General features: G+C 38.4%; 1 protein-coding gene across 2 annotated transcripts; it reads right to left on the bottom strand.

The window, feature by feature from the left end:
- Positions 1 to 204: 204 nt before the first annotated feature.
- On the bottom strand, positions 205 to 9,168 carry si:ch211-142k18.1 (uncharacterized). Of its 2 annotated transcripts, none has more exons than XM_015976897.3 (3): positions 8,980 to 9,168; positions 2,420 to 2,961; positions 205 to 1,242 (listed from the first exon to the last, which is right to left on the bottom strand). In XM_015976897.3, the coding sequence occupies exons 2-3, from the start codon at positions 2,953 to 2,955 to the stop codon at positions 1,101 to 1,103; spliced, it is 678 nt and encodes a 225-aa protein (XP_015832383.3). In that variant the 5' UTR covers positions 2,956 to 2,961; positions 8,980 to 9,168; the 3' UTR covers positions 205 to 1,100. The 2 variants fall into 2 exon arrangements, with proteins under 2 accessions (XP_015832383.3, XP_015832384.3); XM_015976898.3 differs by having other exon boundaries at positions 205 to 1,239.
- Between the last annotated feature and the right edge of the window lie 4,883 nt (positions 9,169 to 14,051).

Genomic DNA, 14,051 nt, shown 5'->3' with positions numbered 1-14,051 from the left:
CCCCCCCCCCTCACACACACACACACACACACACAAGGGTTCCACCTTTACTCTAACACATCTGGCGTTTGGATGCATCAAATACCATTTTTCTCTTAAACTGATATGAAATCTGACCTTTTCTCTAGAATAATGAGTGAGGAGGAAGTCATGGTTTTAGGGAGACGGTTCATTGTAAATCAGCTAGAGGGCAGACTAATTGAATGAATGCTTAGGGACGTTTTACTTCTGAGTCATACAGAAACATGAAAAACTCAACAACAACAAAATAATAATAACATGACCCCAAATTCATCAAAGCACAACCTAATACAAAAAAATCTGGTAATGCTTTCTTTTACAGTCTCCTAATTACTAAGTATTTACATGGTAATTGCATAGTAAGTTAAAGTGTATTATCGTTTCTGAGTTCTTAGTTATTAACATGCAACTCAGGTTCAATTCTAGTTTTTATTTTTATTATTCATTCCCAGTAAATGCTGCTTTACACAGTAATTACACTTTATTACAATTATAAATTTAATTACACAAAAATACACGTTAACTTACCATGTAATTACACTGTAAGTACTTAGTAATTAGGGGATTGTAAAAGGAATCGTTACCAAAAATCTTTATTGATTCAAACAGGAACAGTAAAATAATCATATTTAATAAGAAAATATGCTTTATGGGATCAAAAATTTAATATAAAATGACTTAACAGTTTTACAGACAATAATTCTTAATTAATATAAAAATTTTTTTTACAAAAGCTTTATGTACAGGTTGTATACCTTATTGCTAACCACCAGCCACTCCCTTAAATCCCTACAACCAGTTTCAAATGTTTCCACTAGTAGGCTGATAGTTGATCTCTAAAAGGTGTTTGTGTTGAGTTATTAAAAAAAAGATTTGGTTCACATGCTGCTGCCCCTTTTTGACCTCTGGAAAATCCCCCAAAATGTCTCTAGATTGAACAAACGGCAGGCTTTTGACGTCCCTAAAAGGAAAAAAAGTGCATTTTTCATTGCTGGCTCACCCGTGAGCATTTGAAGGTTGATCACTCGTTATGGACCTAGAACAGGGTCACGGAACACATTTAAATGAAGCTGACTTTTTTATTGGTGGATTTTAACAATGTCTTCCAGGTGCCTGGTAAACGAAGATTTCAGGGCTCGTGATGACCTCTCCAACCTGCCGGCGATGTCCGCTGCAGCACGAAGCATGTCTTCAAAGACTAAAGACTCCTCTTTTATTCTGCTCCGGAATACAAACCATCCAGGTTGCAGGAGAAGAAAAAAACGTGTGGAAAGAAAAAAAGCAAGGACATATGTTAATTTATAATTATATTACATTGTAATAAACATTATCCCATTCTGTGAGCAAAGTTACATTGTATGTGAAGTCTGGTTTGTTTATTCCAAAGGTGAATATGGGGATTATTTTCATGAGAACTTTTTTATGAATACAGCCAAAACATAAACATATTTTACACAAATTTAGCTAGATAAAGAAAAAATGTTCTAAAAGCTCGTTTACTGCATATCTTTGAAGCTCTGAGGAGTAACACATGACAGCTGATTAGCCGTTTGACTAAGGCTGAAATCATAGTTACATTTAATTAAGAAGGAAGAGAGATGCAGCTGAGAGGCGGCCTTCCCATTAGGCACGGGGCCCCAAACACTCCAAGAGCCCTGACACCTAAAGATGTTTAAGGTATTTTTCCTCCAAACTAAATTAACCCTGTCATTCTAAAAGAAGCAGCAAGAGTAAACGGTTCGTAGCAACACTGCCAAATGTTACGGATTTCCTTAAAGTGCCAAAGTAACAATTACTGAAAGCCACAATAATGTTAATGCTGCAAATGAAAAGCAGGACGTTGCTGCTTGCGCTAACACTTTTCTCTAAGCAAGGATTGAAATGGGTTCAGATAAGCAGCTGCAGAGGACCCCGTGCTTTTGCTTGCCTTAGACCCCAAATTGCTAGGTCCGCCACTGATGAAGCTTACTGAAGATCAGCTACAATGTTTTTAAAAATGGTGACTGCAAAAAGGATATCAACAAACTGTAGTTTGTGATAATGGAGGCAGTATTATGGTTTGGGTCTATTTTTCCTCATCTGCAAAGTGAGGGGTATTAAAATAGGTTTTTAATGAGAGAAAAAGTCCAAACTAAATCAGTAATTCTCCATATTTTACAGAATAAGATTTTCTCAAAGGAAAGTGGTTTATTTAGTTAAAACAGCATCAAACACAAATTAATTTAGTAAAATGGTTTAAGCGAACTTTGTATTTAAATGGCTCGATATGGAATTAGCAGATGAGCTGAAGATGAGCCAGTAAAAACCCATGAAAAAGTCAGAGATGGACACGGAGAAATTATAGTTGCAGCTGCACAAGAAGATAGCATGACATACTTTACATTTTAACTGAACTCACTTCTGCATCCCAGTAAAAACATCTAATCCATCTCCTTCCAGCTGCTTTTTTAAATCATCTTCAGCTTTCTCCACCACCTCAATACAGCTTTTGTGGTCTTCCTGGATCCCAACAATATTTTCTTTGATCTTGTCCTCGTAACGCCGATCTCCCAGGTCTGACCCCAAAAACTGCTCTAAATTCTCCACCACCGCCTGGTTTCCCTGCTGCCTGGCCTTCAGATAGGCCACTTCCTCTTTCTGAGCTTTCAGCCTCCGAGACAAAGCAGCAGCCTTGGTGCTGAAGTGAACAGAGCACTCATCTGCTCCAGCGTCCAACTGGAGCAAAGGTGAAAATGATGGTGAAAATCCCAGTGAGGAATGGCGGTCCTTCATGCTTTTGGGGTCATCACCAACAACGTTCAGTGTGCTGTTGGTGCTCATTGTGGTGGAGAAGATGTCAAAGCCTGAACCCCAGTCAACGTCTCCACTTTGGCAGAAGGTTGGAGTTGCCATGGAAACCCATGCTAAGATGAAGGTGGTCCAACGCTGCCACATGATGACCTGAAGCGATAAAAGATGAGTGATTGTGAACATTACCATATTTCATGGTTGGGAGAAATGTTTTAAAGAGTCAAATATTGTATTTAATGCTGATTAACTATTTTTTTCAGTACATCTGCTCTGAGCTCGAGTATGAATGAATGTCTTAAATGTGAGTCGTTCTCTGTTCTTCTTTTCCAGGAAGTAGAAGTGAGCCGGGGGAGTTAGGACCAGAAAACGACAGGATTTGGAGTCTTACTCATTAACAGTTATGATATTCTGACATCTTTCCTCTGACTGGCTAACGGCAACACAACTCTTCTACTGCCTCCATTTTCTCTGCAATGTTGATGTTTTATCTCCACAAAAACAAAAGCATCAAGGACTTTCACCATGTTGTGAGTGCTAATGCTAACGGTTAGCTTCTACTCTGCTCTCTCCTGGACTCTAAATGTACAACAGCTTCCCCTTTAGTGAATTCAATTCAAAGATACTTTATTAATCCCAGAGGGAACTTAGTGTTTCAGTACACACAATTCTGAGATCAGACATACATACATATCTATCTATATATCTATATCTATCTATATGTCTATATATAGATGGATATAGATATCTATATCTATAAATGTATACGTATATATATATACGTTTAACATAATGTGTATTATTTAAGCAAGCCATTTTTTACAGTGTAAAACACAAGGGTTTTATCGTTGGTGATTAAAGGCCTCAATAGTGATCTCTGTTTTTGTCTTCTGGTTGATGTGTTTGTTTTTTAAGCTTGTTTGTTGTTTGAAGATCACCTTTCCTGTTTGAGTCCAAACTGCTGTGGTTGTGCATCAAACATTCCCATCCAGCAGCCTTTGTGTTGGTTTTGTTTACAGCTGGTTTCCCTGGATCTTGTAGAACATTTTGTAGCCCTGCTGGGACATGGCAGAGAGACGCCCACGGCACCAGGGGTTGTTACAGTTTAGGATGAAATAGTGTCACCATCTAAAGTTTCTCCGATCTCCTTGTGGAAACGTTTTTAAAGCCTGCGTCGTCCCCGTGAGGTCCAGTTCTTTCTGCTGTCGGAGCACATTTAGCTTCAGCTGAGTTTCACTCTTACATCAACCAAGAGACCAATTCAACTCCCCAAAGCTGAAAAGAAGGTTTTGAACCTTTTTCATCTTGTTCCAAAACACAAAAATGCACCGATTAAGACGTGAGATGACTTGTAGAGTAAAGAAAACCCATGAAATTACCAACAACTGGCCTTTTCTGTTTGCTGACGCCTAAAATTGTTATCTGTTGCAACGGTTGTAAGACGAAGCTTTCAAATTAAGCTTTAAAGTTGTTTCTGTAATTCAGGAGCTTCCTTTGGATTGGCACGTGCAGTAGCGGTTTTAGGCACGGGCAGACAGGGCAGTTGCCCGGGCCGGCATTTTTTCATGACACAAAAGGGGCGCACAAGCGCTGAGTAAAAAAAAAAAAAGAAAGAAAGAAACCTGCGCCGCACCGAGGTTTTCTATTATCTGTCAGACGACAGTGTCTGGATTGGAAACAGCAAGTTGGCGCCCCCTGCAGCTGCAGGCGCTCCGTGCACCGTGTGTGTATGAAGAAGAGGAAGGGGAGGGGTGCGGCTGGGGAATTCACCTCTGGGTGGGTCCAAATGAAATGAGCGGGTAGGGGCTGAATCAACTGTATCAACATGGCTAAAGTCAATCACATCTTGATGTTCTTCCACATTTCATTCATAATATCATCAACACAGGCCTATCATTCTTTCAGGTGTTTCTGAATTGTGTGAAATGGCCGAATAAAAAAAGGAAAAACAAAACGATTTTGTGGTCACCCCCCCCCCCCCCCATCAAGGTCTAAATGTTTAGTCCTGACTAAAGGAAACTTATTGAGTCAAGAGCCAAACAGAAGAGATGAACATAAAAAGGCTAAAACCACCAGGTGCCCGATTCAGGAGAAAAAAGAAAAAAAGAGCAGAAAGATAAAGGTATGTAGCTCTCATGATGCATGTTTTCAATTTTTTGAACCAGTTAACTGGGATTTTAACGGTTAAATTCGGTCAACTAATTGCTAACAGAGCTAATAGGGCTGAAATATTGAAACGAATATTCAAATTGTTCGAAAAAATTCCTTCGTTTTTTACTGATTCAAACTAGGATTTGTTAAATGCTCGCTGCAGCCTGTGGCCTGCCTGAACAACAACAAACACATGTTGATCATGTTCTCATAATAATAAATAAAACAACTCTACAAGCAGAAGAAAACTCCCCAGTCACCACTAACTATCCTGTTTATTTATTGCAGATGGCTGCACTGATTATTTTTTACCTGATTTGTTCTGTAAAAGTTGGCATTTTTGTTATACAGTTTTTATTATGTCAGTTTAAATTACAATTTCAGAGGCAATTCTAAAATATTATGGATCATGATAAAGATCTGTTGGAGATCTACCCCAACTTTTGGACTGCTCTGCCAGTCACTGTGGCTCCAGCTGAGAGGAGCTTTTCAAAACTTGATCAAGTCATACCTGAGGTCAACTATGTTTCAGGGGCGGCTCACTAACCTGGCTCTGATTAGTATCAATCACTCAGTAGGGGAGCAGATTTCATATGATGACATTATTGATGACATTGCATCAAGGTTAGGTTTTAATTTTAGTTTGTTTTCTGTTCTAAGTGCAATGCTGTAGTGATTATCTTTAGTTTGTTATGTGTGAAATATTTTTGCTATTTAGAATATTTATTATATATTATGTACATATATTCTTAATATTTAGTTAGTTTAGTTGTTTTTGTATATTTGATTCTATATATTTTGATACAGTGTATAATGTATATTGCTTTACATTCTCACAACTTCATAGTAATTAATGTAAATATGTGCAACTTAGAAAAATGAATGTTCAATAGTCATTCTAATAAAACATGCCTGTTTGTAGAAAACGTGTGTGTTCGTGCGGGTGGGGTGGTGTGGTGGTGGTGGTGGTGGCGGTTGGGGGGGTGGGGGGTGGGGGTGGGGGGCTCAAAGGGGGCCTCGCCCGGGGAGTAATTCCATGTAGAACCGCCACTGGGCACGTGGATTACGGCTGACAGGATTACATAACCAACAGAATAAAACAGATTTAAGGAGTTTTTCAGACATGACGTATGTGCATAGATCTGGGCCAGTAAATGTATTATTCTGTGTGAAAAGTATTTATAATTTGTTACCATTTCTAAACCACTGCAGCCTTCAAATCAATCATTTTAAGTATGTTTTGTTATTAAACCGTTAATGGTCACAATTTGATGAGAGAAAGTTTGAAAGCACCTTAACAGGGAAAATATTTGTACTGGCTTCATAAACTGTTGCAGAGCGATGACATTTAGCCAGATGACCGAATGAAGCCAGATTTAAATGTAATTAATTTCAAATGTTAGGGAGTTTTTTTGTTTGTTTGTTTGTTTGTTTATTGGCCATTGTAGCAGGGTTTAACTGCTGGTGTCTTAAGATTTAGCTGAGACTGTGTGTGTGAGATGCACTGTGGTCTGTGGGGACGTTTTTGGCTTCAGTGGGAAGGATCCGTCACACTGAAGGGACTTTTATAAGATGGCTTTTGCTCTTGGCTTAAAATAGTAAAAGCTTGTCAGCAAAGGGAAACCCGTTAAGTTCTTACTTCAAATCTGTAAAAAATACAAATGATAATGAATCTTAAATCACGTTTTAATGAAAATGACTCATAGTTACAAATCTACTGGATAGAATTATAAATTTTATTATTTGCAGAAAAGCATTTGGAAATCTACGAATTAAGCCCCGAAGTCACCGTGTTGCCACTGATACCGGTGATTACATCCTCCTCCGTCACCGTTGGTGACAGCTAATCTGAGAATTTGAAGGCTGACTGCCGTTCAGTTCTGTGCCTCGTTTTGCTGAAGCTGGAACAGGTGTGTTTCACAGCTGTCACAACACATTTGCTTCAGTGTCACCATGACAACAAGGCCTTTGGCAGCGAGGTGGACGTGTTGCGGATTAAGTTCTGGTTAACGCTCACAGCACAGATACTGTGAAACGTGAAATAAAATTTAACAAAATAAAGAACAAAGTTACTGATTTATTGGGGGGGGGGGGGGGGATTTTTTTTTAGCATTTTTGCAAATAAATTTAAATGTTTTCTTATTTTAACATTTTCAAATTAGAAAATGAACAAAACATATAAAAACTACTCATTATCTTCCTTCAGCTCTAATTAAATGTTCTGAACATTGCGACCTTGATATTAAGACATTTAGTCAAATCATGCAAAATATAATAAAAACTGATTTTTGTTATTTTACATTGAAGAATGAAGCAGGCTATTAAAAATGTTTTTGAGTTGTTCTTTACCTTGTTTGCCAACATTTCAGCTACTTACTTTAGCCATCCCCACAGCTGTGCCAAAGTTGTCACCCTCTGCTGCCCACGCTCGCCTCGTCGATGACACAATGAGTGATCTAACGTGTAGAGTCCATCATCTCTGTTCATGCTTGCCTGTCCACGTCACTTCTTTAATTTAAGATTAAAGAAGTGATGCAAAGAAGGTTAAATGGAGAAGGAAGTGACACCATCGGCACAGCTCTGAGGATGGCTAAAGCAATCAGCCGAAACGTTAGCAAACAAGGTAAATAACTACTTTTTTCTGTGTTTTAAAAGAACCAAGCAATGCAACCACTTTAGAATGTTTTTTGTTCGTTTTTTCCAATCTCCACAATATTTCTGTAGCTATTCTATATTACAAGGCTATTAAGAGGCATGAAAAAATGCTTTAAGCTATAAGATTTACAAATTTGCTACTGCAGCTTTAAACGAGTGGGGAAGTTGATCTTGAAGGAGGAACTGATAAACACACCAGGCAGAGGGGATGAAAACATGCCTTCTTATTTTCCACAACATTTAGAGGTCTTAGTATTGATGCAGTGATAGAAAATGTATGGAATAAAGAGTCTAATGCTGACTGTTTGACCCCATTGATTAAAAATACGACCCAAATGGACATCTCATCCAGCTGCTTCATCTAATGAAGTGTCTCATGTAGATCGAGTACACCAGTAATATCATGCATAGGCACAGTTACATTAAATAACACCATATATCACCCAGAAAATCAATAGGGTACATCCCCATGTCCGGGTAGGTGCTTGAACATGTGGGATGGTTTATTGTCGACAGTAGAGGCTGCCTGGATGGGTGGTCCTGGATCTCGTTATGTAAACGTTTCCTATATAAGATATCTGACTGGCAACCAATAGAAACTGTTTTTTTTCCTAGTGTGCAATGATATCTATATACCTAGAAGTGACTCACTCTACTTATTTAAAAAAGTTTTGGTATCCAAACACAGTAAAATGTATACTGACTGCTACTCTAATCTGTACCTGGATGTGGGCTCTATGAAGACACTTCGATCCCAAAACAAATGAGAAAACACAAAAACAGAGCAGAGGACAACAGTTTAACACCAAGAGACATAAATATGATGGAAGGTTATCTCAAAATAACAATGCTGGTGAACATATGCAAGAGTAAAAGTAAAAGAGTGAAGCTGTTTCTTCAAAATAAAACAGGAAGTGGGGCTGGTGGAAATCAAAACAAGAGTGAAACAAAAACAAGATCACCAAAACAAACAGCTGTCAAACTCAAACCCCTAAAATAGAAACTACAAGGTGAATAAATGCTTCTTCTTTTTACTGTAATTATGTCATCATTTAGACTTTTTTAATGGGGTTGCACTGCTTTCTGTACGTCAAACACAGTAAATATTAGAAGTAGGAAGCAGCTGTTTAAAAAGCTTCTGTAGCAGACGTTAGACTGCATTTTAAATATAAAAGCATAAAATATAAAACATATTATTCATTAAAAATATAATGCAGAACTTTCACATTTATTTTCTGAACTTATAAAATGTTATCTGATATAGAAAAAGTGCATAAATGATCAAAAGTAAAGTTACTTTAACTGGCCTTAAATATGCTTTAAAAACCTCTAATTGACTTTCATTTGTCTGGAGTTTAAACTTACCAATAATTTCTCACAACCAAGTCCTGCAACTTCTGCTGTTTTAGTCCAGAAAATCAGCTCAGAAACTTCAGGAGAACCATTTAGGAACAAAAACTCAGTAAGTTTTTGTCTTCATCACATAAAAAAAGTGCAGACACACGAAAACACATGTAGGGTTTGGCTAGAGAGTGTGGTCGTCTACAACTCTGACCGCTGCTGGGAGGGGTTTCAGGGGGAGAAGGGGGTGTTTTCAGGCAAGGCTGGAAATGAATGATTTCTTTCTTTGTAGGAGGAGAGGGGCTGGAAGAAGGAGGGGGGAGAAAAGCAGTAATCTACTTCACATATGGGAACTTTGGCAAGAAAAGTCAATGGGAGGTTTGCAAAGCATGAAGGAAGCTGCTTGATTCTTATTCCTCAAAGATTTTTATTACCTTAACTTAAAATAGGGGAAATCTTTAGTTGTTTCCATTTAAAAATAATCCTGGTCTTTAATTCTCCACTTTTAAAACACATAAAACTAAACTTTTATACTTGCTTGTGAATGGTAATCACGTACTGCAAGTTAAACACAATAGATGTTGGTGTTTTCAGTTTCAGAGCAAATGTGAGGACACGCTAGCCTAGTGAACTATACCAAATTCTTGCTTTGCAAAGTTGATTGAGTCTGGCTTGCCAGGCTAAGGACACGCTGTTTCAGTTAAGGATTTCCACCATTTTGTGGTCTTCACATTCTTTTTATGAAGGGAAAATATTTCGAAACATCTCTAAAGATTTTTGGAACCCACCAGTTCACAAACACGTTGTTCAAATGGAGACAACTAAGGTCAGTGTTGTCTGAGAACTAAAAAGGATAAAGATTACACAACAAAACATCCAACTTTTATTTTATTTACGCTGGTGCTGATCAGTTTTACCTGAATACTCCATCTCTCTGGGGACGTCCACGTCTTACTGACAGTCGAATGTTGGATTCGCTCTCCAGGCTCTCTCAAGTTCTTCTTTAAGGCTCTGCTACTTCTCTAGTTTCTCATGTTCCTTTTCCTGATGTTGCCATCACTTGGTATGACACATCAACCACAACGGCTGTCCTCTGTTGTTTGTCCACCACCACAATGTCTGGTTGGTTCTCCATCACCATTTTGTCATCCTGGATCTGAAAGTCCCACAGGCGCTTTGCTTGCTTATTCTCTACCACCTTAAGGGGTGTTGACCTTAGGGCTTCCAGTCCATACTCTGCACAGATGTTTCTGTACACGATGCCAGCTATTTGGTTGTGGTCGGTCTGTCTGTCTGTCTGTCTGTCTGTCTGTCTGTCTGTCTGTCTATCTATCTATCTATCTATCTATTGAATACTTGTTCATGAGAAATCTATTGAATACTTGTCCATGAGAAAGGTTGGCAACCCTGCATATGTTCAACATCCGAGTTGAACGCAAAATCTTTCCACAGTTGAAAAGCAGTTCCAGTCTTTCTGGTGCTTTTGGCAAGTTTAGTCCATGGGTTTTTATTTACTTAAAGTGACAGTGTGTATTTTTCCTGGCGATAGGGGGTATTAGATCCCTAGATCAATGCAAGCAAGTAGTATTTTTGTGTTGGAGTGAGACCTTACCAACGGATGCCGATTAGGGTCAAAAAGCCCTGGGAGTGCAAACTTCAGCAAAATAACAAGCACATCAGACTCTCTTTCATCACTGGCAACAAGTGTAGCAATAAATGTGTAAAATAACAAAATTGAAGAATGATGAAAGTTTTGTAACCATTTGTTACAAATGAGAAAATGTGTTCTGTCCTCATGGGCCCCCGTAGAAGGAAACATGGCATCTAATATGGCGTTGCCCAGAGACTTAGACCCGCTCCTATGTATTTTAGACCTGATTTTTATGGTTGTATGTAACGAAGCCGCAAAACTTTTTTCTACAACGGGGCTTCATTTCATTCATTTTCAGCAACATTTTCGTGGATAATTCCAGAAATTCATGGTAAAAACTATATGTTGTACCTTAAAGTAAGCCTATGAATAGAAGCAGGCAGTAGTAGAATCTGTTTTGTTGTCATGGTCTGTGTCTCGTTGTGTTCCTCTTGTGTCCCCTGGTCTTCAGCCCTCCAGATATTCCCTCTCAGGTCCTGTGTTCCTTCAGTCTCCCCACCATTATTTCCATAGGTCTATTATTCCAGTTTTGTGTGGTGTGTGTGTGTGTGTGTGTGTGTGTGTGTGTGTGTGTGTGTGTGTGTGTGTGTGTGTGTGTGTGTGCGTGTGTGTGTGTGTCTGTGTGTGTGTGTGTGTGTGTGTGTGTGTGTGTGTGTGTGTGTGTTTATGTCCTCCTCCAGCTAGGTGTGTGTGTGTGTGTGTGTGTGTGTGTGTGTGTGTGTGTGTGTGTGTGTTTATGTCCTCCTCCAGCTAGGTGTGTGTGTGTGTGTGTGTGTGTGTGTGTGTGTGTGTGTGTGTGTGTATGTCCTCCTCCAGCTAGGTGTGTGTGTGTGTGTGTGTGTGTGTGTGTGTGTGTGTCCTTTCCCAGTTAGGTCTGGTGTCCTCTCCTGCTCCTCCTCCCTGATCAGTTATCACTTTCACCTGGTTCTCTCCCCTCACACCTGCAGCTCTTCATCCTCCCATTATGCCCCAGTGTATTTAAGCCCTGTCTTGTCTCAGTGTCTTGTCGGTCCATTGTTGTTTTGTATGTCAGCGTTTTCTGGTGCTCTGTGTGAGCCTTTTGTCTCGTCCCCAGACTTTGTGCTCTAAGTGAGCTTTCGGTGTCCTGTGCTCCAGAACTTTTGGATTTTTGGCTCGCAGCTTTTTGGATTTATTTTTGTTGTCATCCTACAAATAAAAGGATTTGTTCTTTACATCAACTCCTGCCTTGAGTCATCCTGAGTATCTGCATTTTTGGGTCCTAACCATCCCCTTAACGTGACATATACATAATTCCTTAAAAGGGAAATTCTCCGGGTTTCTGCTAATCTATATATTTGTTCAAAACCTACAAAAAAATTATTGATGCTTTCAGAAATCTGTCTTCTTGGTTCCTTCCTGTTGGTGATGAACGTGTCTGAAAATTAAATGTTCCTTTGCAGATGTTTGGCACAGCTGTTATCTCTCCGTGACTTATGAGGTTTTAGGCTACAGCTATTGAAAGAATTGTATAAAATTTGCCTTGAATGCTATCCGAGACATACAACAAGAGCAACCTTATCAGGCATTAGCGTTGCACATCTTGTGTTGATAATGCCTCACCGCCTCAATAATACACATCTTCGCTATCGGCAAAGCGCTCTTCATTACAGCTCCACTCATGCTGATGGAGTCTCATTGTTCATTAGATGATGCAGTTAAACATGTCTGTTTTGGGAACGTTGACGGTTGCCGAGCTGATTATATCCTCTTCTTTTCTTACGGATGTATTTTTTTTTCTCATTGAAGAATTCTGAAAGAGATCAAGAACTTTATGAAAATGAAAGTAAACATGTTTTCTGAAACAATGCCTTGTGTGGATTCACAGAAGGAAATTTAACGCTCAATCTTGGAAGTACAAACCCTGACAGATGCGGATGGCAGCTAATAATCCAGATGAGTTCTGCTTGAGTTATTTATGATACCAGCTGCTGTAAAATGTTTCACACGGGTGATATGCGGCAGAGGTGTGGACTCGGGTCACATGACTTGGACTCGAGTCAGACATGAGTCATTTTTTTAATGACTTGACTTATTAAAATATATAAAGACTTATGACTTGACTCGAACTTGAACACCAATGACTTGCAATTTGAATTGACTTGCATCTGTTGAGAAGATGATGACTTGATCATATTTGATATTTTAGCACAAAAGTGGCACGACATGGACAAAAATCATAAGTCATTCTTCGTTCTGGGTTTGATCTTGTTCTGCTAAATGCAGCAGCACTTTGTTTAGAATCAGTTTCAGTTGCACTTTCTGCTTGTTTCAGCAAATAAATGAAGCTTTAAGAAGCTTTATATCTGTAATTTATTTTTTATCATTGTCATGAAATTGAAGTTGGACAGATGACTTGATTATGACTTGAAAATTCAAAGTTAAGGACTTGGACTTCCACATCATTGACTTTGGACTCGACTTGGACTTGGTTGTCTTTGACTTGGACTTGACTGGAAAGACTTGTGACTTACTTGTGACTTGCAAAGCAGTGACTTGGTCACACCTCTGATATGTAGACAGGTATAGAAGAGATGTGGGTTGTAATGAACATCTGAGCATTACTTTACATCTATGAGGCTGAAGGTCACAGACGGTCAAATGTCTGATGCAGGCATGTGACATAACACATCACCACTGTTGTGCTAAAAGACATAACTAACTTTGGCCTTTAAAATGTTTTATCGTAAACATAAATAATCCTTTAAAGCAGCTTTAATCAACACAGAACTCCATCTGAACCTTTTGGGTTTGCAGCGACAGCAGATTCTAATCGGGTAACTTGAGAAGGGAATGCGGTAATAATGCTAAACCAGCACTTCTTAGTGTTATTTAAAATTTTCAAGTAGTATTATTATATTTCAAACCAGGAAGCCCAGCTTTTTATTGGAAATTCATTTTATTCCTCATTAAAAATAGATGTGTTCTTCCAATTCTTTTTCTGATGCAGTTACACTGTATGAAATAAACTGTTGAATTTAATTAACCAAGTTATCTCATAGTTCCACTAAACCTAGTTTCTTAAACGTAGAGTAATACATTGTTATATTAAAATTAAATATATATTACTTTTTACGATTACACGACTAGGATCATTGGAACAAGTTGACATTAAGTAAAATCAACATTTAATTTCTTACAGTGTAGATAGTCTCCATCGAACGTCAACTGTGTTTAGATTCACAGCATGTCTGAATTATTTTTGTTGTTTATATGTAAGAACGACTTTAAATGGAATCTTTATGAATAAAACATTTAGGGACCAACTCTTAGAATTTTATAACAAGTAGCAAATCCAAATCCAAGTTTTCAGGGAGAAAATTTGGATTTTTTTTTTACATTTTCAATTAAATAAAATAATTAGTTTGATGTAAAAAATGTGAAACAAGGATTTTTTAAAATAGTACAACAACATTAAACACTTTTT

The sequence above is a fragment of the Nothobranchius furzeri genome, chromosome 2 (genome assembly GCF_043380555.1).
Source record: "Nothobranchius furzeri strain GRZ-AD chromosome 2, NfurGRZ-RIMD1, whole genome shotgun sequence".
In the NCBI taxonomy this organism is placed as follows: Eukaryota; Metazoa; Chordata; class Actinopteri; order Cyprinodontiformes; family Nothobranchiidae; genus Nothobranchius; species Nothobranchius furzeri.
The sequence above is the reverse complement of the archived record's forward strand: the minus strand, read 5'-3'. Positions and strand labels throughout refer to the sequence as shown.